Source organism: Megascapheus bottae, chromosome 15 (assembly GCF_031878675.1).
Source record: "Megascapheus bottae isolate mThoBot1 chromosome 15, mThoBot2.hap1, whole genome shotgun sequence".
NCBI lineage: Eukaryota > Metazoa > Chordata > Mammalia > Rodentia > Geomyidae > Megascapheus > Megascapheus bottae.
Window position 1 is genome coordinate 38,401,421 of NC_143523.1, and position 26,381 is coordinate 38,427,801.

At 39.7% G+C, this 26,381-nt stretch overlaps 1 protein-coding gene across 2 annotated transcripts in view; it reads left to right on the forward strand.

The window, feature by feature from the left end:
• Arid5b (AT-rich interaction domain 5B) overlaps positions 1 to 26,381 on the forward strand; it is a 181,294-nt gene that overhangs the window by 133,579 nt on the left and 21,334 nt on the right. Inside the window, exons 1-5 of one of the 2 annotated variants that reach the window (XM_090346391.1) lie at positions 1,396 to 1,620; positions 3,280 to 3,392; positions 9,429 to 9,633; positions 11,512 to 11,564; positions 21,438 to 21,535. In XM_090346391.1, coding sequence (XP_090202517.1) covers positions 1,617 to 1,620; positions 3,280 to 3,392; positions 9,429 to 9,633; positions 11,512 to 11,564; positions 21,438 to 21,535 — 473 coding nt within the window. In that variant the 5' untranslated portion in view covers positions 1,396 to 1,616. Of the gene's footprint in view, positions 1 to 1,395; positions 1,621 to 3,279; positions 3,393 to 9,428; positions 9,634 to 11,511; positions 11,565 to 21,437; positions 21,536 to 26,381 lie in introns of those variants that run through there. The other variant, XM_090346390.1, reaches the window with a different exon arrangement.

The window sequence follows — 26,381 nt, forward strand, 5'->3', positions numbered from 1 at the left end:
TGTGGTTCAAAGCCAGCCCGGGCACTAAAAAACGTGAGACTCATCTCTAATTAATCACTAGAAAATGGGAAGTGGGGCTGTGGCTCAAGGGGTAGGGTGGTAGTGTTGAGCTGAGGAGCTCAGGGACAGTGCCCAGGCCCAGAATTCAAGCCCCATGATCCACAAAACAAAACAAAAGAAAACCACAGGTCAAGTGCAAGAAACACTGTTCCTTGGGACAATAGAAGAAGCAAATAGAATGGTGCATCCCTGTCATTCTAGCTACTTAGATGGCAGAGGAGGATCACAAATTCCAGACCTGCTTGGGAAATAGTAAAAACCCTATCTCAGAGAAGTCACATAAACGAAGAGCTGGGGGCAAGGCTCAAGTAGTAGGTCACTTGTCTCACATGTTCAACCATGGATTTGATCCTGAATCCTAGGGAGTGGGAGTTGGGGAAGGTTGGAGGTGGGGGCAGGGGTAGAGAGAACAGTTCTGAGGGGAGACTGAAAAATGAGATTTGAATTGAGCCTTGAACAAGCACCTGGTAGGATTTTACATAGTCACGTCTGAAATATCCATGTACGTGTCATCTTGGGAAGCCAAGGTTTTTTACCATCACATCTCATTTAGAGTTATATGACCAGAATAGTAGGTGAAAATCTATTCTAGATTTGTACTCCTCAGAATCTGCTGGGTATGGATCTGGGCTTCTCTGGGTTTTGAGGAAAGCAAGCTTGTTTGGGTCTGGCTTGTTCATGGCTGGGACCTCTGGGTTCCCATTTAAAATAGTATGTTTGGTGCAAGTTCTGTCTTGGATTTGAAAGCTCTTCTGGAAATAGATGCCATTTGGATATAAGTGCTTTTTCACCCAGAAGTGGGAGAGAGAGATCAGAGTGGATGGGTCTTGGAACAGAGGCACTACTGCTATGTGTCTTGTGTCTCTGAGGAAACGCCTTGGACCTACCTCTCTCAAGTGCTATGTGTTTCCCCCATCAGCTTCCTGCTTTGGCTTTTATTTTGATAAGGGACATGAAAGTCCATCCTTCCCACAGGGGGTCATTAAAGTCTTAGCACTTGGGTCACTTGTGGAAACACTTCTGTGCTACACAAAGTCTTCTAAACAACCCAAGTCCCCGCCCTGGCTCCGGGCTTTAGGGGACCATGGTGTGAGATTCATGGAAGGCCGGGCCTCACGTTCAGATGGAGGGAGCAAGGGGTCAAGGATCCACCACCACCACCACCACCACAATAAGGGGCCGGGATGAAATCACCAGCCACCCCTGCCCCCCTGCTCTCCCCCCTCCCCCCCCCCCGTGCAAGGGGAGGTGGGGAGAGCCAAGCCCTCCCTAGCCAGTCTGGCAGCTCCTCGCCAAGTGCTCAGAGCTAGCTCATCCCACCCGGGTGCTAGTCACCGCCGTGTGTGTTTACGTGAGTAATGGAGCAGCGGGGGCGGGGAGTTGTAAGCCCAGCGCTCAGCCCAGCAGCTCGCATTCACTGGATTGGGAGAGAAGCCGACATCCACGCAACCGCCGCCGACTCCGGACTTCCAGGGATGTGGCCGGGGCACCGCTGTCACATGCCGTAGCTTTCCTAAGCACAGACATCAAATCAGGCAGATGTTTTGTCGACTGGAATGGGTAATGGCTACTTTCTCTTCGCTTGGAGTTCTTGCCTGTGAGCTTGTTGACTTTTGCTGAATTCCCAGACTGGCTTTTCTGGGATGGACTTTTTAAAAAGACCCTGTGTCCCCGGTGGCCTTGGGGACCTGAGAGCTGGAGTCTCACTTCTCCCCAGGCAGCTGCTGCTTTTTCAACTTTTTTTTTTCTTTTTTGTCTCTCTGAACTGTAAAAGGCAACTCTCTCTCTCTCTCTCTCTCTCTCTCTCTCTCTCTCTGTCTCTCTCTCTCTCTCTCTGTCTCTCTCTCTGTCTCTCTCTCTGTCTCTCTCTCTCTCTCTCTGTCTCTCTCTCTCTCTCTCTGTCTCTCTCTCTCTCTCTCTCTCTCTCTCTCTCTCTCTCTCTCTCTCTCTCTCTCTCTCTCTCTCTCTCTTTCCTCCCTCCCTCCCTCTACCACCCACGGGGGGGAACAACTCTTAGCAATGGCAGAAAGTCAAGGCGGTAGGATTGTGTTTTTTAAAAAAAGAGTCTGATGTAAGATGTCCTAAAACCTTCCGTTAAAACAGTGTATCATGAGTTAAGATTAGCAACCATTGCCAGGGTTTGCATTGCGCCGATTTGATATTTTCATCATCATCTCTTAAAAGTAATGAAAAGAAGAGGCACCTTGAAAGGTCTGGAAGGACTTGCTGGGAAGAGGAGTCATGTGTGTGGAATTGTGCAAGGAGGGCCAGGTGGGATGGCTGGTTTTAATTTTACTGGACTTGGGTGACTGAGGGAGTTGAATGTGAAAGCTGAGCCGGACAGTCACAACGCTCAATAAACAGCAGGCTTTGCCTTTGACTTTCTGTCCAGATCTTAAAAAGAACTGAGTAGAATGTCATGTATGAGATAGAGCTTTGATTTTTATCATTTGTAACTGTGGCTTTAAAAAAAGTTATCTTCCCTTCCACCTCCACACCCCACCCACTGCAATCATGATAAACGCAGAGTAATCTTCTGGATTTATTGTAAAATAATAACATCCCAGATCTTTATAAAAATATATTGAGAGGGAAAGAGAACATGCTGACTTAAATGCATCTGCCAGATTTGCTGAGATTTGAAACATGCCGGTCACAATATTATTAGGAAATAGATGTAATAATACTTTTCAGCTTGTTACTGCGAATGCCTCTGTCAATAAATTTCTCTCTCTTTAATATCTTGATAATTTGAGAAAACATTTCTGTCTCCAAACCTTTTTGAAGAGAGATATTTTCAAATGTTACATTGCTATGGTACAATAAAGTGCCGGCTTCAACTTAGGTTTCTTAAGACAAGATACAAAATAAAGGAACAGAGAATGATCTGGAAATCTGGTTTAGAGTTGTCTTTCAGCTCAACCTGTGTCTTTTCTAACAGTGAAGAGGAACATTTTGCTTATGATTATTCTTTAGGTACATTGTATTTGTAATAACTAGATCTGACACAGGATGATAGCTTAACTTTGGGAAGCATCTAGAGAAAATACAAGTCTACCAAGGTGTTATTGGGAGAGAAAAGAATCTAAGGACAGTGGACAGCTAATCTGCATATTTCTCTGAACAGTTAGAGGAAACCATGGTAAGATTTGGGGTTTTTTTCTTAAGGAGACTCATGCAATTGAATATGCCTAACAATTCTTCTCCATTTGTTTTCAGCGCCAAACCTTAAAGGCAGACCACGCAAAAAGAAATCCTGCCCCCAAAGAAGAGACTCATTCAGTGGAACTAAGGATTCCAACAATAATTCCGATGGTAAAGCCGTTGCCAAGGTACAATCATTCACCGCATGATATTATTTCCTCTTTATCTCTCTGCTTTTGTATCCTGGTGGCAGTGTTCGGTTCAATATCTGACTCTGGAATTCAGAGCTTTTGAAGTGGTGTGCCATGTCTGTTCCTGCCACCTCCCCTCCTCCATGGTGGGGGAGGGGTGGAAGGGTGGGTGAGTGGGGGAATGGGGATGTGGTAGGAGGCAGGCATTCTGCTTAGTCAACAGAAAGAACTTCCCACCTCCCAGTTTGGCATGTTGGGTAAAGGACAGATGATTAAGCACCTACGTCATTGAGGCTGGGATTTCATAGTTAGTGACACAATGACATAGTTTCCTCTGCTCCTATCAAAAATAGACCAGCTGAATGTGTTCATCTAAATATATTTGAAAGATTAACAGAGGGTGAAATTAGAAATGGCTAAAATGAATCTGCCTTTAATTATGTACTTTTTCAAAGTCACTTTTTGAGACACATTAGACTACAATTAAAGATACATTTAAAATACCTATAAGTATACATACATTTAAATGATATATTTTCGAAGATCATTATTAATACCCAATGAAAGCTTTAATTGTAGACTACTTTTGGCCCAGGCCCATATGACCTGAGCACTTTTCTATTAACATTTGAAGGTTAACTGTAATGTATCTAGCACTGTAAAAGGTGAAGTATCACTTCCTAATTCTAGAGTTATCTTTCTGACTTTTGTAGACTTGAGTGAAATTTCCACATTCTGGTTACTGGGTGTTTGTATGTTGGTGTTGTTTCTGAGCCAAAGACAACAGTAATCTATTCAGGATCAGAGTCAAGACCAGATTTGAATTGATACCCACAACAATTTGATCCAAGAACTAAACTTCTAGCGATAGGGGCCCTGTTATTATAGCTGCATGTAGAAGGTTCTGATAGAGAAGGAAAATTCAGTTCTGCATCCACAGTCTACTATTTGTCTATTATGCCATTTGTGGCATAATCCTAGGTATTTACATTTTATAAATCTTATCCTCGAGTATTACTGTTTTGTCAAGAAGTTCCAGGGATATTTTTGATTAAGATTTCTTTGTGTCTCCAGGATTCTAGAGGGTTTGAAAGCACCCAGTGAGTAGAAATATGTGCTTTCCATTTCATAGCTAAAAACACATCTATCCTTCTCTTGCTTGTTTTGCTCATGGCATTTTCTATGGAGGAGTACTCATGGGTACTGTGATGGACATGTTCCTGTGAGCTAGACCTCTCTAGCTCCTCTAGAACTTTCCATACTGTGCAAGTATATCAGTAGGAATAGCTCCTTCCCTGTGACATCATTTGTATGTTTCTGCAAAATACTACAAATGGAAAGTGAAAGTTTGAGGACCATCACACTCATCAGAGATCGCATTCCACATGTCTGCGACAATGCCAGTATGGACACCAACGGTGGCATCTGTTTATTCCAGCACGTTCTGAGAATTTGGGAAAACTGGTATCAGAGAGGTTGACTGCTGTGTCTCTTCATGGAGATCAGCTCCACGCTCACACTGGGCTCACAACACTGAGGAAACAAAAGCCTGTCCAGAAGCTCGGCAGTATTGACAGTGCCCACTGGCTGATGCCATTTGAGAGATGAAAATCCAGCCTGGGTTTTCTAAGGAACCCTTTGGCCCCACTCTGTACCTAGAACAGCCTTTCAGACCTTTCATCCTGTTCACGTCCACGATGAATAGATGAGTGACAATGCTGACTTCTCTGCTTTGTAGACTGTGTTTTGGATTACAGTCCTACTTTGAACACTTCCACCGGTCTGGCAAAACCCTCTTCGATAAGTGGATAAAAGTGACTGGGTAGGAAGTATGGCAAGCTTGTCTATTGGTACCTGTCTGAAAAACTCTATGGAAAGAAGTAAGCCACATCTCATATGGGAGAGCCATTAAGAAGACCTTGGTTTCTGAAAGTAATCTTTTCCCCCCAAACGCTACGTTAGGGTTTATAAGCCTGTGGTCTATCATTTGCTGAACCAGAAGCATCATTTAGGTGACAACAGAGGCTGTTTGACATTAGGACTGTATGACTGGTTTTCTTCAAAAGCAAACCTATGGATAAATGCCAGCCTCCTGGGCGCCACACAGCAAAGCTCTGAGAGTGGGACCTGTGGAGATTCGTTGTATTATGACTGGTAATCTGTCTGGAACCAACAAAGGTCACCCTTTCTCAATGACAACAACTTTGTGACAAACACTCCGATTGTCCCAGGGAGAGAGCATTCCATAGATTCCCAAAGAGAGCAGAAATTAGGTGGGGAGCTAACCACTAGCTCTCTGAAGACATGGTGAATATGTTTGGTAAAGCCTGACATTTTCCTAGGACCATCTTAAAGCGGCAAATGTGCATGCCAGACTTGATTGTAGGGTGAACGGTACTAGAGGCATCTTCTTAGCTTAGGACTCTCATCAAGGGCTTTACTTGGTAGAAGGCAAATGATTTCTCCTTTATCCTGTAAGCAGAATTATAGAACAGGTGGTTTCTATGCTAAAAGGAAACGACAGTGTGCAATATGTTCTTTCATTTAAATCACCAACTAAGATTTTACACATGTGATAATGTCATGATTTTTTGATATCTTTCATCTCACTTTGGTCCTCAGAATTATCTAGAATGTTCCCTTTTTGCTTGACCAAGTGGCCAAACTACAATTAGAGCTCTAACTTGATTGCTGGGTCAGTGCACTGTCTACCCCCCTTGAAAGGTAGATTAGTTACAGCTCAATCTTGCAGAAGGATGTGGTTAATAGCAAATAAGGTGCTGGTTCATTGAAAACTTCAACTGTTGATTCTCTAATTAGCATTTCCTCATTCACTTTGGAAATGCCAGTGCTCTTAGTAAACCAAACAGGTATCTGATGTCCAGGTCAGGAGAAATAGATTCAGTAATCATCTGTCACTATCCAAAGATTAGACTTATAATACCTGTATTATAATAGTTCAATAGATTCAAACACTGAGCTATTTGGGGGTAAATGTGAAAAAAAATGTAGGAAAGAAGTTGACTGGGTTCTTTCAGATCAGGAACACTTATTAACTGAAAAAAAAGTAAATAAAAAGGCATCAAAGTAGTCTGAGACAGGAAGCCACTGCTGCTCACCTTTCACTTTCTTACGCACAGCCCTTGGCTTCCCTGGGACTACCTGCTAGGGAAAATGTGGAATTCAGAGATGGAGTTTAGTAGGGGTACCAGGGATGGGGGGGGGAGGGGAGGATAGCCCTGGTCCTGGTTTCCCTTGCGAAAACCCTTGCCATAAAGGTGGAGTCAGAATTGTTTGGTTTTAGTTAGTGCATCCCTACTTGTTTTGCCTTCTGTTTCTGGGTGCATCTACACAAATGAGGCAGAGGATTAAGCAGCTATTTAGACATTGGAACTTCCTACTCCTTAACCGTGGTGGATCTGACCTAGTAATAAAGATAAATGGGTCCATTGCTATGGCCAAATGTAAGGCTCAGCCTGTTTAATGCAGAGCCCTTATTTTGCTCTAACCCTGACATGGCAGATTGGGGTTTGGAGTGAGTAAGGCAGAGCCGAGCTCCAAACTCCTACACCTAACCCTTATTGGCCATATGACCACATGCAGGACCTCACAGACGTTCAGTTTCCTCCACTGAAATACAGAGTTAAATATCTTCCTTTTACAATGCTGACAGAGCTCACATTAGGAGGCCCATCGTTCAGCATTTAGCTCTTCATTGGCTCTCAGTTGCTATCAGTTTCTCCCATGCTTGGCTCAATGTACAATAGAAACACTGAAGCTCTTCTCTAGTTGGGGGAACTACCAAGATTTGTATGTGCCATTTGATAAACCACACTTCAAAGAGGTGGGTTTTGTAATGCCTAAAATACGCTTTTCAATGAAAAGTTTGCTTTCACTACCAATTTAACATTTTTATTAAGAGTATCAGAAAGCTTGGTGTTTAAAACGACAAGCTCTAATGTGAAGAGACCTAGCTTCAGTCCTGTATCTGAACTTGTACATGATCATATAAAGGTACATATGTTATGTGTTGGCACTCTAATAATCTTCCTCATTCGGATTCTGAAGATGAAATGAAATAACACCTGTTTCCAGTAGAGACTGACTACAGAATAAACACTTCAAAAAGATGGCCAGGCAGTACAGAGTAAAACAGAGTGATTTCAGAATTTCACAAAGTCATTACATCTTGAGTTTTCATCAGAACAGTACACTCAACCATCTAAAATTTGGAAGTAAAGGAAGAGAGTAACAAAATTTCACAAGGCTGTTTGCCTTCATAGAAAGTTACAGAATATGAACATTTGAGAATACTGTAAGTAAAAATTCTACATGGGAAAAATGTTTTAATTCCATTTCCACAGCCCCTTAAAAAATGAAATCTTATCTAGAGGCCCTGCTGAATGTGTTTCACAGTAAGTTTTATTTTTCCAGGGTCAGTCTAAAGATATGAAACTTGTGTGTTCACTTGAGAGAATAAGCAATAAAGAAGGCCTTGCAGGGGCCATGCTTCCCTTTAATAAATAAGCAGTCTTTTATGTTCTTAGTGCTTGGAAGGAGGATCTGCAGTGAAAGAAAAAAGGGTTCAGAAATGTGAAATGGAGAACATGGTAGAATCTGTGGGACATTTTTATTCATAACGTTTCTTCAGCACTTGCCCTCTTCCTGCCCCATTGGTAGACATGGAGATGTAAAGAATATTGGAATGTACACATTCCTCCTGGGTGCACTTGAACTCCAAGTCTGACCCTTTGTACTTCCCCTTTTACAATTAAAATAGCTCAGCAACTTAGCGTTATATTTAACAACCATCAAAGGCCTCTTGTAGAACATGGCAGTGAGGACAGAACATTAGGTTAGCTACTCACCATGTTCAATTCCTTATCTGCCTAAAGTAAAAAAGGAAGGACATCTGGGAAATTTACTTCCACGTATTTCTTAATTATTGGGATTTTCACTTATTTTTCTTGGGTTTTTAACTGACTTCTATACTTTCTTTTGAAGTAAGTGAACACCTATTATATTCTCAGAGCTGGCAGAAAAGCAAGAAATTCTCATTTAAAAAAAAATGGCTCATAGCTGGGTGCTGGTGATTTATGCCTGTAACCCTAGCTACTCAGGAGACTGAGATTTGAGAATCATGATTTGGAACCAGCCTAAGAGGGTCTTGTTTCCAGTTAGCCAGCAAAATGCCACACATGGAGGTGTGGCTCAAGTGGTAGAGTTAGAACCTTGAAGAAAAACAATTTTAAAAGCTAAGGCAGAGCTGGGGGCCCTAAATTTAAGTCCCAGCACACACACACACACACACACACACACACACGCACAGTTGGCTATTTGGTTTCCTAACAGAAGGTCTATCCAGGCATCACCCTCAGTGACTGATAGCAGAGACCTAGTTGGTATTCCTGCTGCCAGTACTTTCTGGCATTGACATGCATTTGCAGCTTGCTGGCAAGTGTAGCAACAAGATAAGTTTACTATGAAGAAATAAACTCGCCTTTCATTTTGAATACAGAGTGTACAGTAGGGAACTGTTTGTTATTGAGGAGGTGTGGCTTGTTCAAGGACAGCAACTGATATTGCTAGGAGGAAAATAAAAATGTATAAAGCACGGAACAATATGCCTACCAGATGGATACAATATTTCTGGTTTCCATGGACATACTTGTGAGGAGTATAAAAGAAGCTGGCATAGTGGGACAAACTATGGCCCAATTGTTTCTGTCAATAAAGTTTTTTTTTGGAATAGAGCCACATCCGTGTATTTACGTAGTGCTCTCATGCTAGCGTTGAGTAATGAAGTACAGACTATAAAGTTCTGGAAGCCCACGTGTGTACCATAGGGTCCTTTGTAGAAGCTTGCCATTTACTAGGCCCACTCAGAATCAGTGATGGCTCTAAAATGTTGTCTCTGGCTATGGATAATTGAGTGATTCAGTCTTCCCACCCAATGGGAAGTATCACCAGCTATGTCTTTGTAAGACATTCAGGGCTGGGCCTGATTATATATGACATATTTTCCATTTCCAGGTAAAATGTGAGGCCAGGTCAGCCTTGACCAAGGCGAAGAATAACCATAATAACTGTAAAAAAGTCTCCAATGAAGAAAAACCAAAGCTGGCCATTGGTGAAGAGTGCAGGGCAGATGAACAGGCCTTCCTGGTGGCACTTTATAAATACATGAAAGAAAGGAAAACACCCATAGAAAGAATACCCTATTTAGGTTTTAAACAGAGTAAGTATGCTTACTTTTATTTCTGAAATATCAAAATTGTTCAAATTCTTTGAATTGGAGAGTTGTTTTGTTTTTTTTTTCCTGACTAGGGGTGATGTTGAAATCCTAATCTGGGGAGGGTGTTTTCTGTTTGTATGAAATTGACAAACTGTCCAAGCCAAGAATTTTTCCCTGCCTCTTTCCGCTACATTGTTCCCTTCTGGGACAGTTGCAGTGAGATATTTATAGTCTTGAATCCACCAGCGATTATGACTGGAAATAGACATGTTGAAAGTTTCTCATTTTCTGTTTTGTCAATCCTGAGTGTCTGTAACGCCTTTCTTGGGAGATAATAATATGACATAGCCTTATCAAGCACAGATGTTCCCTGGGAAAAGACAGCTTTTAAAAGGAAGCCATTAAAGGTGGACAAAACAACCACACTGAAAAGAAACACACTTCCTAAGCCCCAAATTGGTTAAAAGATAACAAAAATCTGAATTCAGAAGAAAATAAATACATTTATCTGAACAGACACCCCAGTTTTGAACATTTCTGAGCTTCTATATTTAAGTATCATTCTTCTTTTATTTAATATAAAAGAAGAATCTCAGATTCTGCCCTGAGTTCACAACAGAATATATATTTTGCCTCTGTCTGGATTTAGTGATGCACAAAATGATGAGCCTCTGGCTTGAAATAGTATTTTCTCCAAATGCATCTTCCTAGATTAAAACCATGTGTCATTTTGATGAAGAATGTCAAACCTGTATGTTTTACATAACAATTTACATACCTAATAGCAATTGGCACTGATTGCAAGAGAACACTTGCAGCCATTATAAACTTATATAACTACGAATGATTACAATGTTTGTCTGAAAACTGGTTGCTTGAAATAGAAGTAAAATTAATGTACTATGAACAGCTTTGTTGCATTATGCATTGGTTCAGATTAAATCAAGGCCGAGGCAGGGCTCTTGATAGCTTTGAAATAGTGCAAGGTTCAATGAGGCTTTGCAAACATGTTGTGTCAAAGAGCCTTTTTTTAAATTTTCATTTTATTCATTTCCTTTACCAAGGAATTACTTGAATTTCAATTATCCTCTCTTCTAAAATAATCAAATCCATTGCAGTTACAGTCTATGGTATTTTCTACAAATGAACAAGGGTTGCAGTCAACTGAGTATAGTTGTTTAAAGGCCTGAACATGGCTGAACCCTGTAAAGAGAATCTATTTGAGGAATAAAACAAGTATATTAGTAGTATCACACAGGCAAGTTAGGAAACTAAGTTGATTTATGACTAACTCCACTTCTTTGTGGATGAAGTCTTCTTTTGTATGAATTTGCAACCTGTCATGTACAACGTATGTTTTCTACTCATTGCAAGGCACCATGCAATATGTCATGAGCCTTTCATACTATGTGGCCATCAGATAGCCTATTAAGAAGTTAATCATATTTTAAAAGTGCACGTTAGCTATTGATCATAGAGAGGTTTTATCTGAGGGAAGCATTAATCAATGACTTCTTTCTAAGGGCCAAACAAGACCAACTCTTAATTTTAAATTCCCACACCTTTTCCCAAGGTCAGTCTAATTCAGCTTTTCTTGTTTCGATGACAACAGAAATAAAACTCTGTTGTCCTTTATCCTAAAAGTAAAACCATTTCCATAGTTTTATGATTGTTTCTTAAGAAATATGTTAAGTGGTAATAATAGATTGTTGCTGAATGCCCATGGCAAATTGTTTCCTAAGAATTCAACTCTCTGGGGTATGTTATTATTTTTATTCTTTTCTCTTTCACATTGAAATGCAGAACAAAATGTTTTAATTGACATTTCTTGGAAATATGTTAATGCAATGCTTATCTAAATACTTATTGTCCCTCTAACAGTTAACCTTTGGACTATGTTTCAAGCTGCTCAAAAACTGGGAGGATATGAAACAGTAAGTGTTTAAGCAACTTAAATGAAATAATTTTGCAATCTAACTCCCCCACCCTGCCCCACCCCCGTCTCTCTTTGGCCAAAATGGAGAGGAAACAAGAGCAAACCACCATTGACTGCCTTTGCAAATGTCTATACACATTTGGGGGTGAATTAGGCTGCTTTTGGAAACCATCCCAATTAGTTCCAGGTTTGGCGAAATTGTAAACTTGTCGTAAAAACTACAAGTGGAAAACATATGTAACTCTCCCCTGTCAGGGAAATTAGTTGGGTCTGTAATTTTTTCCCATGTTGAGAAAGGGCTATTATTGTACAACAAGCCAAGATTGCATAAAAGAAATTTCCCTTGGCAACATACCTGACATCTGTTCATGTCTAATATGGGAAATGTATTAAGGGCTTTCAAAAGTAATCAGGATTGGCCATTAAGAAACAGAATGCAGCAAAATCTTCTCTTATTCTAGGGCAAACAAGCTTTATTAGACAAGGGTCAGTGCTGCATAAACAGGAAGTTATCAAACTTATTCAGAACAGGCTCTGAGATGCTTTATCAGCTAATTCTAACTGACAGGAATGGGTTATTTTTAGCCCACGGGAAAATTTGATGGCCACGGATTTTTACAACATGTATTCTGAACCAATAAAACATTAGAGCAACAAACTAAGATTAAGATCTTGAAAGGAGGGAGAAAAAAAAAGAGCTGCATGAATATAGCACACAGACATGACATCTGTAATAAAATCAATTGACATAGGAAGATGGCATCACTGGAAATAGTTTCTCATCCACACAATGATCAGATTAACTTATGCAGTTTCTTTTGCAATTGAGTAGGAAATTATTATTGTTTTTCCTTAAGAAGAAACCTGGGATATCTTGGTATCACAGCAAAATGAGAGTAAAAGACACGAAGTCAAGAAAATAAAGTGTATTTGAGCCCAAATATAATAACCAAAGTTTTGACTAGATAAAGCATATTGCTCCATAAACTAACGTAATGGAGTCTGATGCCAATGGCTCATGCCTTTAATCCTAGCTACTCAGGAGTCTGAGAGATGAGGCTCATGGTTCAAAGATAGCCTGGGCAGGAAAGCCTTTGAGATAACTTATTTTCAGTTATTACAAAAAAGCTGGAATTAGAGCTGTGGCTTACATAGTAGAATGCTAGAAAGACACAGCACTAGACCCTAAGTTCCAACACACACACACGCACACACACACACACACACACACACACACACACACAGAGTAATATAATGGTGTAAATGTCAGGGACTTGGTTTGCAAACAACCTGGCAAGTGTTATATGATTCAGATAATCTGGTATTTATTGAGAAGATAAATTCTGATTTGGTGTGAATGTATGGGTATGATATTTATTTAATATATGGGTATATATATGTGTGTGTGCTCATAAAGAAATATAATACATGAACAACATATAAAATATACATTTCATAGACAAGAATTTATTTTGAATGTTTACTTCTACCAGGTGTCTGTGTAAAATTACATCCTGTATTCTTTTACCTGATTGAATTCTGGATAGTCACTTTTCCACTGTATCTCATGATTTGGCAAATTCCTGAGCTCATTATAGCATTTATCCATGTGAAAAACATAATTTAGTTTCATAAGCATAGATGTAATCCTCACAGCTTGGACTTTTATAGTCTTAACTTTGAATGCTAAGAATAAGAATACACATTTTTATGAGCTGTGACTTCAGATAGTTACATGGTATTGCACAATATTTTGAAATGTCTTTTTAAACTCGGGAACTTTTTGTTATTCACTGATAGGAAGAATGCCAGCAAATTTCACAGAATTAGTTTTTCCTGCTTTTGTATCTTCTATATCTTGACAGAGATTTTTTTCCATATCCCAGCAAGTTGTTGTCAAATGTACAGAAGAAATTTCTAATGAAGTTTCAAAGCATTTGTTATATTTTGAGCATATAGTATTTATGATTTTGTAAATGAGTAAATGATCATCCAAGAAGCAGATCCTTGACCCTCTACTCACTGAATACTTTGTGAGAATAAGGCATGTGTTAGCTACAATGGGAAAAGCAAAAACATCTGAGCTGGCCGTTCTAATTCTTCAACTGATTACCATTCAGGAGAGGCAGTCACTAAAAGTCTATGACATGGAAGCCTTGATGGCAATGATACCCTTTAAGCAGATTTGGGGCAATGTATGGGATTTAGGCTAATGAACCATGGTCTCCCAGAAAGAGAGGATGAATCAAGTTGGTGAGGGGGCATGAGGAGGAATACAGAAACAAAACAAAGTTGAGAAGAATGAGTTATGGTAACTTAAAGTAACCACTTATAGGCACTAAGTGGCTGAAGAGAGGTGGAATGATTATAGTGACAAAGACCTTAAAGTTATTTAGTAGGATTTGTGTTGGACAGAGCAGGGAACTTAAAAGATGGTTATCATTGATCTCTGGTGATGAATCTGTGTGTGTGTGTGTGTGTGTGTGTGTGTGTGTGTGTGTGTGTGTATCTTTTTTTTTTTTTTTTTTTTTTGCCAGTCCTGGGCTTGAGCTGAGGGCCTGAGCACTGTCATTGAACTTTCTCAAGGCTAGAGCTCTACCACTTGAGCCTCAGCACCACTTCCGGCTTTTTTCTATATGTGGTACCAAGGAATCGAACCTGGGTCTTCATGCATGCTAGGCAAGCACTTCAACCACTAGGCCAAACTCCCGGCCCCGTGTGTGTGTATCTTTAAGAATGGAAATTTAAGCTGGGCACAGTGGCTCATGCCTATAATCCTAGCTCCTGAGGAGGCTGAGATTTGAGGATTGTGGTTCAAAGCCAGCCCGGGCACTAAAATCCGTGAGACTTTTATCTCCAGTTAATCACTAGAAAACCAGAAGTGGTGCTGAGGCTCAAGGGGTAGGATGGTAGCCTTGAGCTGAAGAGCTCAGGGACAACGCCTAGGCCCAGAGTCCAAGCCTCATGACCATGTATGCTACATTTAGAGAAATAAGGAGAAGCCAAAGAACTCTTCCTGCATTTGTTGGTTCTCAGTTTCCTTTAGTTCAAATAATCCTCATGTATCTAGTAGATGACATGTTCTTGTCCACTCTACCCTCCATAGCATGTGGCTATGAATAGAATTAGATTGGCTTTTGAGATAAGGCCTTGTACTCTTTCTCTGTCTTTCTACACACACACACACACACACACACACACACACACACACACACACACACACACACACCTGTGCATATGTAGCCCAGGCTAGCCTGAAGCTCAAGATCTTCTTGCCTCTGCCTTCCAAGTGTTAAGGTTATATTTGTACCATTACACATGGCAAGAAAAGGTTTTAAAAGAGGTTTTACTTCCATCCCTCCTCCCTCTTGCCTTCTCTTGTGTCTTCTTCCCTTCCCCTTTTCTTCTCTTCTCTCTCTTTGGCTTTCTTCCTTCCTATTTCCTATTGCCTTCCTGTAGCCACTTAGGTTTGCCTCCACGTTACATCAAAGTTATGAGCCCAGCGATTCATCTTCCTCCTGTCTAGGAAAATGGGGCGGGGGGGAGTTTAATGAGGATTAAAATTTGAAATCAGCCTGGGAAAGGTACAATGACATCTAAAAGCTGAGAACTTCAGTTGTCAGCACAGACTTAGTGAAAGATATTTATCTTTTTGATTATCTGATACCGGAAACAAATGCAGACTTGTTTGATTGAGAGCTAAAGAGAATTGAGAATCTTCTAGATCAGTAGCTCTTCAAGGCTACTTGAAAATAAGGCTCTTGTTTTCATCCGGGGAACTCTGTGTATAACCTATCTCCTTCTCTTTTATTCTGCCCAGATGATGATGTTAGCTCCAAGCCAGTGGTAAGAAGGAATGTTAAAGCTCAGCCTACTGTACCCATGGCACCCACTTTAAAGTGAAAGTTTGTCACAGTGGTAGTCCCCATTTAGAGCTATTTTTATTTGAAATAAAGACAAGTATAGGTCTTAAATTAGCCTTCATACAAAACAAAATTCTTGGCCTGTTCCATTTCATAGTCTCATTTCACAAATGAGGAAACTGAGTCACGGAGAAGAAATGAGCTGCACAGGTGTTTCTCAAATTCTGACTTGTGGAGAATTTTGTGTGCCATTTTTCTCAGTCTCCACAGCATCTCTGGGATGAAAGAATTCATAAAAGATCATGTGTCTCGCATTTCCAGAAGCTTCTTCATCTGTTTAGAGTGCTGTCCATATATGTGTGGTGATGTTTTGAGACATGTATCTGATGGCCTGCCTTTGTTAACTTCATTTTTCAATCCATACTTCACACCTAACCAACATGGATTTTATACCCCATATATTGGTTCTAGTTGGGATTTTATCCGTTGCTAAAGAAAAATGTGTGAATTTAGAAGATGGATAGATTGAAAAATTTGGGTAATGTAAATATTCAGTAATAGTGAAAAAGAAAATAAGGAAAAGTACAGTAAAGTGTAGATATAGTGTCTCTGCTTTTAACTTGTGATTGGATGAAGACATCTCTTTGGAACTTCTTTTCTGGTTATAAAGAGTGGCCATCTTAATTGGCTTGTTTTTGTTTGTGGTTATAAACTATTTCAAACCTTCTGGTTTGAATTGTGGATTATGGATTATTTCATTTCAGTCCTTCACAACCCTCAAATTGAATTTAAGAAAAAGAAAAAAAAAGATAAGCAGAAGTTTCATTTTGGGCCTTTCCAGCAACTACGTGCAATAGCTGTATCTGTTAGCCCCCTCTGCTTCTGCTGGAAATGTATAGCATGTCTCTTTATTTTTATAAATCTATCGAGCACATTCCACTTCCTAAAAAAACATGACTATATTCTGGTGTTTTGATCAGTTGACAATGAGGTCTCTTCCTTTGCAATTCTTTACTCCATGTGCCATTCGGAATACTTTAGAGTACAAATAACCTCCAGTTGAAGAGGTGGAAGATGATAAAAGCCTTCCTCCTGAGCTAAAGAACTGCTTCATCTCAGCTAGCAGATGCTTCTGGAGAATAGCCAGGGTATTGCCCCAATGTAATTCTAGGAGGGTGGTTTGCTCAAGTGATTGACATTTGGCTATTTGATGGCCCACCAGGCGCAATGTTTACAGTAAGATGGATTGGAGAAGTGGGTATTGAAGAAATCCTTATAGACACAGTGGCTGGCACACAGTTGCACCATCTAAAGTGTTATTAGCTCTTTCTCCTCCCACTAACAAAACAGGATCATGGTTTTTTTATTTTTGTTTTTTTTTTGTTTTGTTTTGTTTTCCTGAAAGAGGAGGTCTCTGGTCTCCTTGCTGGAAGGATTATGTTTTTGACATCAAATACTGGCTTTGATATCATCTTCAAGGCATTCTCCTGAATTTAACCCTAGTTTATTGGACAGGCAAAACCTCTGGCTTAATTCATAATTGTTGGGGCCAAAGATGATGTCATATAGTTTTGCAAAGCTCCAGTTCCTGGAATACTACCAGGAAAAAAAGTCATCTTCCTTGAATTCAGTCCACCCTCAAGGTATCTTGAGAAAGATGCTGTTTCTCAGAGAAGTCCAGACAACACCATGCACAGGAAATAGATACTTCTCTTGATTTCCTGTTTCCTATACATTTGTGAGTCATGGAAGAACTTAAGTCTAGAAAGTCTTCTGGTTGTGATTTCTTGACCTGCCCACCCAAAATGCCAGCCTATTCACCCCAATAACCTCAAACATAGAGAAATCAGGGCTCTAAAGGTGTTAAATTCAAATAATGATTTTTCCCTGGGTTCTTTTCACCCAATAAAGTTGTGGATGGGACATATTCCTTTTCTGGTGACACCACGCATGTTTTCTCGGCTAGGTTAGGGACTGAGGAGACTTGGTTTTAAGCCACCTTTAAGAAACCATCTAGGTTCTAACATTGATTTAGTTATTTTATTCGTTTGGTTTTGGTTTTTGATTTTTTGTTTTTTTTTTCCAGTCTCAGGGCCTGAGCAATGTCCTTGGGCTTTCTCAGTGCCAGTGCTCTACCACTTGAGCCATAGCACCACTTTCAGCATTTTCTATGTATGTGGTACCAAGGAATTGAACCTGGGTCTTTGTGCATGCTAGGCAAGCATTCTTACCACTAGGCCAAACACCTGGCTCTAACACTGATTTGTTTACCCAATCATTGCTCTCATGAGCAATGAAAATTTTGTGATCATTGTGGAGTACTTTTTACTCAGCTCCTCAGCCGATAATCTATACTAGAGAATAGGTAAGTTTGTCCCATCAAAGTAAGATAAAGAGTGTCCAGTATCTGGATGGGTTTATTTCACTTGCCTGTTTTTTCAGCTCATTTTGTGTTGATTCTGTAGGGGTATGCTTCCCTTCAAGGGCATGACTATCTCTTTCTTTTCATGATATCTCCAGAGCTCTACCTCCTCCTCCTCCACCCACTTCAGTGCTTCTTTGTACACAGCAAGTGGTCCTACAAAGGGAAGGGAAGCAGCAAAAGATTATGTTATCACAGCCCTGTTCATCCAAGTGAAGGCCTTGTAGGAGAGCTGAGGAGACAACGCAAGAGAATGAATTCTGCTTTCTCTCTTCCTTCCTTCCCTCCTTCCTTCCCTCCCTCCTTTCTTCCTTCCTCCCCCTCCCTCCCTCCCTCCCTCCTTCCTTCCTTCCTTCCTTCCTTCCTTCCTTCCTTCCTTCCTTCCTTCCTTTCTCTCTTTCTCTGTCTCTGTCTCTGTCTCTCTGTCTCTGTCTCTGTCTCTCTCTCTCTCCTTCCTTTCTTTTTTCTTTTTGGCAGTGTGCTTGCTCTCTATTATTTTCTGATTGAGATCTTGCATTTTTGTTAGATAGGTCACATTCTTGTTTTGGAAATACAATGCTATATTTTTCTCAGGACCTGTAAAAACCTATTTTCATAAAGAAAAAAATAGGTTGAGTGTTGGACACAGTTGGCTTACATTTGTAATCTTTGTTACTTGGAGAGTGAGATCAAGAGGATCAAGGATCAAAGGCAGAAAGCTAACAACATCTCATCTCAACCAATAAGCTATGAGGAAGGAATAAATAGGAGAGTCTTAGTCCAGGCTTGTCCAGGGGAAAATAAAACACAAGACTCCATTCACCAAATAACTAAAGCAGAAAGGGCTGGGGGGTGTTACATAAATGATACAATGCTTGTTTATCATGTACAGGACTCTGAATCCAATCCTAGTACTGGAATAAAGAAGTCTGGAGATTAAAAATAATGCTAGAGAACATTCTTGTGTGCTGGGCCTCTTTCCATTGTTGTATCCCAGCTGTTGGTCCAGAACCTGAGAATTGAAAGCTGGCCTGTTGTGCAAGTGGATAGATTCTGGTAGAATCAGGACTTCTCTAGGACTCAGTAGTGAACAGAATATACACCTTGTCTTCTAGCCAGAGAGACAGGGGAGGAAGGAACCTTGGTTTTAATTCCAACTTTTTAAAAATCTATTTTATTGTTGGGGTAATGTATAGAGCGGTTACAATTACATTCACCATGTAGTAGGTGTATTACTTTTCACATATTGATACCCTTTCTCATGTTTTTGTCCCCCTTTTTCTTCCCCATCCCCCAATCATCTTGTTTTCCCCCTTCCCTTCCCTATTTCAAATAAACAAATAAATGTATATGTAATATACCAGGTAACAAAGTCAGATACAGTAACCTCATGAGATTAACCTTAAGGGGGAATAAAGAGAAAAGAAATAACTTCGCTTAGTACATTAAGAACAACAGAGGAAAATTTCATCACATTGTTAACCCTGTCCATCTGGTTTAGTTCTTTCTGAACTCTTACATACAATCCTTTATAGGGAAAAGGGTCTAACACTAGACATGGACAACTCACAGTAAAAGCCTTGATTCCTAAAGTCATCTGCCTCTCTTGAAGGAACAGGCTCCAAGAGACTTATCTGTATTACCATCTTCCTACAGCATGGGCTGTTTTTCATGTTGTTCATGTTAGATTTAGTAGAAGTCTGGTCTTGGTGCCATGACACCGTAACACACTCTGCTGCTGCGTGTCTCAATTCAATCAGAATCAGAAGGAGAGTCCAACAATGTGAATCTATTTTACAAGCTATGGAAAGGTTAAACGGAATCTAATGTATCCTTTAGAAGTCATAAAATCCAGGCTCTATAGAGGCACAAAGATGACAAGAGTAATGGCTTCAACAAAGTGACTTCATGGACAGACACATCCTGTGGCTGCTCCCTGCCACTACTGTGCTTCCCTGGGCTGGCATGTCATTTGATTGAGGGAAAGTAGAGTATGGAATAAGGTAAACATTTAAGAGAGAATCATCTTTCTCCTTCCTTGATAGATGGCTCTCAGTTAGATCAGTCCAAGATGGTATCATTTAAAATTTGGATGGAGATTTATTTAATCATGTAATAAGTATCCAAATAGGTATGTGGGTAATTTGAATAAGGATTGGAAACCAGTTATTAGGCTCTTAACCACAACTATAAATAAGGATGAATTTTATTTCTGGAAATCCCTTCTGGTAGATATGAGAAGGAGCTGTGTGTAAAGATAGCTATTGAAACCAATTGGTTTGAGAATATTTCATGGGAATGGGAACAGTTTTAACATTGACTCCAAGTCCTATTTGGGCCTGCTGAGTGGGTTCTTTTTATTTCTTTATAATGATCATGGAAAAGGCCCATTTATCCTGTAATTTTCAGCCCCACATCTCCTTTTCTTAGATTATAACTGCAGAACCCTAGTGCAAGTTAAATTTCCACCACTTGTTGCCCTTTCGCCTTTTTGTGAACTCCACTGGCAAACTCTGGGGATATTTTCCAAAAGAAAATTTCTATCCTTATTGTATTAAATGCCACAGGCACCTTTACCCCACCCGGACCCCCACACATTCCAGAAGAGAGTTTTCCTCTCACTCTGTTTAGGGATGTTCACAAGGATCTGAGGATATGTCCTATCTTCCTAGTTTCAAGGAAACACTTGTCTTGCTTGGATGTAATTAATTCATGGTGTGTTTTTCCCCCAAATAATCAACTGTCAGATCTTGCATCTGATATTTTGTAGAATCTTAATTTATATACAAAATAAAACTTAAGTAATAAACCAAGACCATAGCATTCAGTTCAGTATATCATCAGCAGTTTGGTGTTAGTCTCCCAAATCACTACTCTGTATTATTGAGTAAGTTAGCTCTGGAATATGTTAGCTTTCATGGGATCTGATCAATATCTCATTTTCCTGACCTAAGTGAATAAAAATAAGCAGCTTGTGACATACATAGTTTCTGATTTAGGTTTTGTTGTGGTGGTTAGAGAAATTGGCATTTTAAAAAATGTAGATAGAGATAACCAAATTCCTCAGCTAATTTAACATTTTCATTAATCTATGTGGTAATTTTAATTAGTGTTTTTAAATTAGTCATGCATTGTTCTTGTGAGTCTAAAATGAGAAGATAAAAAATTGTGTTTGATGAAAGCTTTTCTTTAACCTAGATACCCAACCTCAGGCAGCCAATGTGAATTTTGATGTTATGTAAGCTGTAAACTAAGATGTCACTTAGCTGAGACGTGATTTTATTTTGATACTTAATCAGGTAACACAAAGGAGAAGGTTCTGGGCCATGAGAATAAAATAAGGTACACACATAGCCAGAGAGATGCCTAAGATGAAATGCACCCGTGGGTGACAAAATATAGAGCCAAAAGTTGGGTTCCATTTTTATTGTAAAGTGAGATTTCACTATATAAAACCATCATATCCCCCTTAAACTCATTTGGATCTGTGTGTTTCTGGGTTTCCAGAACAGTCTGTTCCCTTCTGACTATTGCACATGTACCAAATCCTGGCACTGCAACTGTCTCATGATGCTAGATTGAAATTCTCATTGCCATTCCTTTTCAGATAACAGCCCGCCGTCAGTGGAAACATATTTATGATGAATTGGGGGGTAATCCTGGGAGCACCAGCGCTGCCACCTGCACCCGCAGACATTACGAAAGGTAAGAAGAAATCCCTTCTTGGAAAGTTTTAATATTTAATTAAAAAGAAGATATTGGAAGATAAGGAAGAGGAAGTTTAGAAACAATATGTCCTTTTCTAATTACAGGGAGTAAAATGACATATTCTTAGGGGTTTTTATTGTTGTTGTTTTGTTTTGTTTTTGTGGATCCTGGGCCTGAGCACTCTCCCTGAGCTCTTCATCTCAAGACTACCCTTCTATCCTTGAGCCAAGCCCCACTTCCTGTTTTCTAGAGGTTAATTGGAGATAAGAGTCTCAGGTCCTTTTGTGCCCACGCTAGCTCGGAACCTTGATCCTCAGATCTCAACCTCCCTGGGTAGCTTAGATTACAGACGTGAGCCACCACTCCCGGCTTCTTAGGTTTTATCCTTAGACAGCCTGTCCCTCCCTCCATCTGCTCTAGTGAGCATGGATTGCTCAAGACGCTTTCTGTGGGCTCCTTTAATATCTTCCAAATTCTTGAAAAACAGCCTTTGTAGTGTCACTATGAGGTTTACATTGAAAAGTAATCATTTCTTTGGATGGCTCTGGGCTCAGATAAGATCTATTGCTGTGCCTTTTCTCAGGACCATGCCTCGGACCCAGGAAATCTTCTAAAGCCAAACTCTGTGTGGCTTAGATTTCTAACAATTTCTGCAATTTCAGAAAGGCAATGAAAAGAGCACCAGGAAGGAATGTGATGTCGTTTCCTGTGAAGGAGGTATCCACAGGAGTCTTTCACCTTTACTTTAACATTGTATTTCATGCTCCATTGAAAATGGGATGGCAGATCCACTTCATATCTTTGGCTCTAGGCTTCAAGGCCAAACTTTATTTTATCAGATTGTACTCAGCATCCTTATCACATGACACATCCCTGCAGAATTATGGGTGGACTCAGTTTGAGAGATCAAGTAGGAGAAAAGGAGATATAGGAGTTGGTTTTTATAGTGGTCACATAGAGAATGAACCCAAGACACATGCAGGGAGTTGACAAACAGACTGATACACTTGCTAGTTTGAGAGTATGGAATTTATTAGTGGATCTTACAGTCATTAACATTCATTCCAGCTTCAGTCTGGACATGACACCCATCTTTGGCCTTTATCTTTGCCAAATCTACCCCAGAACCTCAAAACTATTGCTATTCAACAAAAGTTAGGGTGCTTTTATAGAAACAATTTGAGTAAATTGTATTAGTTTTAGTATATCATAAAAATAATTCCCACTAACTATTTTCTGGAGATTATCTTGGCAACACTATGGTCCAGATGAATTTTTGAAAACTGATAATAGATGTTCAATTTACTTTATATTGTTTATATTGTTTTCAATATAGAACATCAGTTTTTAAAATATGACTTAGTTTGTTCAGTATTTAATACAAAGTCCCATTCATTCCCATTGTATGCAAAAGCTACGTTGCTGCTGATATCCTTGTAAAGCTGCTTCTCAGGGAAGTGCTCTGCAAATAATGTCAAAGAATAGCATGGTTTTGTATCAAAGGTTTAATAAGAACATTTTTCCTAGAAATATTGTCTGCAAAATTGCTTTACTTAGAAGAGTGAACATTTTCCTGAGCCACCACACTTAAAGGACCTGATAACAAACAAAAGTTGAAAAAGAAACTCAGCTTACCTGTTAGCTAGCTTACCTACTTGAATGGATAAATGCATTAATCAAATGAATGTTGAAAAACTAAACAGATAAGATTAGGAATCAAGACAACTGAGCCTAATCGTGCACGTGCGCGCGCGCGTGTGTGTGTGTGTACGTGTGTGTGTTTGTGTGTAAAAATCAACTGAAGAATTTTGTGAATAAAATAAAAGGAGAGGCCATGATGCATTCTTATGAAGGTGATAGATTTTATTTTATCACCTCCCCCTTCCTGGAAAAGAAGAGTCCCAAAAACCTTGGATCAGTAATATCACATACAAACTTCAGTAACTATTAAACATTATTAAAGGATGAAAAACCAAATACTTTCCATTTTGGGGGGATCAGCCTAGATATTTCATAAGATTTGGGCTCCCAAATCTTGGTATTAAATCTAGCATTTGTGTGCTCAGTATTTTAGTCAGTCAGGGGCTGAGTAAACTGGAAATGAAAGGATATATTTAACAAAGAAAATCCACTATAGGTAATCACGTAAGCAGGTGTTGGTGTGATGCACCTTGTCCACCTGTAGGTAAGAATTCCAAGTTCTCTCAGAAGAGGTCGGAACTAAGGGGCAACCATCCAGTCAGCATTTATCCTTCAGCAGCTGAAAGGAGGAGCTATAAGGAGCTTGACTTCCACTGAAGTGGGCGTCCTCACTGGATACTGCTAGATCTCAGATGACATGCATTGAAACTGTCTGGTTGGGCTGACACTAAAAAAGAATGCAATTGCTATGCTCAGTGATCACTAGGTTGACACTGATATGAACAATAATATTGATTATATTGGCATAAGTGCAAAACCGCATCAGAACGACAACTGAGAAAGATGACATATCAGTAAAGAGTCCATCTCCTAGCATAGAAAAACTTAGTAGAGAAGGGTGGATTTGGAGTTGGAAAACAATAAAGTACCTGCCAATTGGGAACCATGCCACCCTCCCCACCCCATTTACCTGATAGTAGCTTTGCCAGCAATAGTGATGGTAGCACAGAGCTTTCAAGGCTCAGTTTAGAGCACAACTGCCCCAGAGTGATTTGTAAGTATTTCCCCATTGCATCCAAATTATTATCACATTCTGATCAGATGAAGGGGATGCCAGACAATTAATAATCATTAATTACCAAATATATGAAGATCACTGATTTGCTGGTCATTCTTGGTCTTTGAGGAATCTCCCACAATCCCATGTGTGGTAGGGAGAAAAGGCTGTTGAGTCACTGCTCTGGACAACTTCCTTTTAATTCATTCTCCCAGAGAACAGCAGAGAATGTTGAATTCTGTTCAGGGCTTTTGACTAAAGAAGAGGCCAAACTTGTGGCTCCAATTGCTTGATAATGGCAGATTTCATCCATACTTGTTAGCCACAAGGTGACTACATTAGTGAAAGACCACCGTCTCCAGGAAGGCTTGAGGATAATAGCAGGGGTCGGGGATGGGAACTTGTTGGGCAGGTAACTCTGGAAAGGCTCTTGGAGATTTGTGAAGCTATCCAAAACCAGATCAGAATAGCATACTGCTCTTTTCAGTCGAATAGAAAGTCTTGCTCCTCTTGCTAGTTCCCTCCTCCACCTTGCTTTTCTTGAAGCTGAGCGGAAAAAAAAGAGTGATCTACTGTCTACTGTGCATTATCCACTGATGTATTTTTTTATGCAGTGTGGTTCACGATTCCAGTAAATGTTTTCATTTTACTACAAGGGGGAAAAAAAGCTAGCGCCTCAGTAAAATGTTACTTGTATATTAGTTGAGCACTATGGGTTTATTAATGAGTGTAATAATGAAAGTGCAGGCTGTTGAAAAGAATCAATGGGTGTTTTTATTTAAGGCATCGCAGAAATTGTACAATGCTTGTGAATGCATCTTTGTCGCTGAAGGCCTGACTCGTCCAAACTTGCCTCTGATTGGTTTAAATCAAATAGGTCCAAGCACTTCATAAAAATGTCTTTGTCAGCCTGGTTTTGCTTCCAAACCTATTCATCTCTGTCAGTTTTTAATATTAGTACCAGGCTCCTGGCCATAGTCCATTAGTACTGTACTTAATTGCTCATGTTACAGATGATTACCAATATAAAAAGCATTAATGTTTTCCCATCGCAAGGCTGTTGCTACATAGATGTCTGAAACACAGAAAAGCTTATAAAACATTGTTATTCTGGACATTTGCTTGGGATTTAAAGATAAAGTTACTATAGAGTATAATCCAAAGAAAAAATGCTTAGATCCTCCTGGATCGCCCTAGTAGAACATTTTCTTTTCTTGTCCAACTCTTTACTTAAAATGCCCAAATCAATTTCTTTTATCAGTAGAGAAACAAAAAAGCAAAATGGCTGCTTTTATGAAATTCTCTTAGCTTGATTTTCTGGAATAGTAATTCATTTTAAAGGCTTTGTTTCACATGCAGTTTTCTTTTTTCTTAAAAAAATGTTTTTGAAGCACAAGTAAAGGAGGGGGAAAACCTTTACACAGAATACCAGATTACTGGTTTTAATTTTCCCGAATAAATTAAATGGTTTGTTTCTGTGGAGCCCATGAAGTTGTTATTAAGGATTTTAAAAGGAGCATTAAGGCAAAAAAAAAAGTACTTTGTGATGTGCTTTTCTGAGTATGTAGAAAATCAAAATCATAAACAAATGTATTTCTTTGTGAGGGAAATGAGCAATTACACTTCATCTTTTTGCATATGTAATGCCCACTTTCAAATTCTAACCTTCTGCTTTCCTTCTAAGAAAGCAGCACCCCTTGAACAAGATTATGTGGCACAGGCAGCTTCCTTCCCAGTGATTTGGGGTGAGCCATACCAGGCCAGATGCACTTGGGCAGAAATAGAGCAACAGAAAGTTAGAGGGTCTTCTTTCTAGCTTTCTTTTCTATTTTTGCTAAAGGTGGTAGCAAGATAGGGAGGGGACCTGCATGTTGTAAGTGGTGCTGAAAATGAAGAGCAAAGATCAATCAGGTTCTAAAGACTACTCTGCTAATTATGAGTTATAAGGAGACTTACAGTTCTGTTCATGTCCATATATTCTTGCTCATTTGCTCAGACATGAGTGGATGTGTGTGGTGGTAGGGAGGGGAAGTATACTATTTCAAGGGCTTTCACTCAGGGCCTGGGTGTTCTTCCATAGCATTTTTCACTCAAGTTTGGTGCTGTATTAGCTCACAGCTCTACTTCTGATTGTGTGGTAGTAAT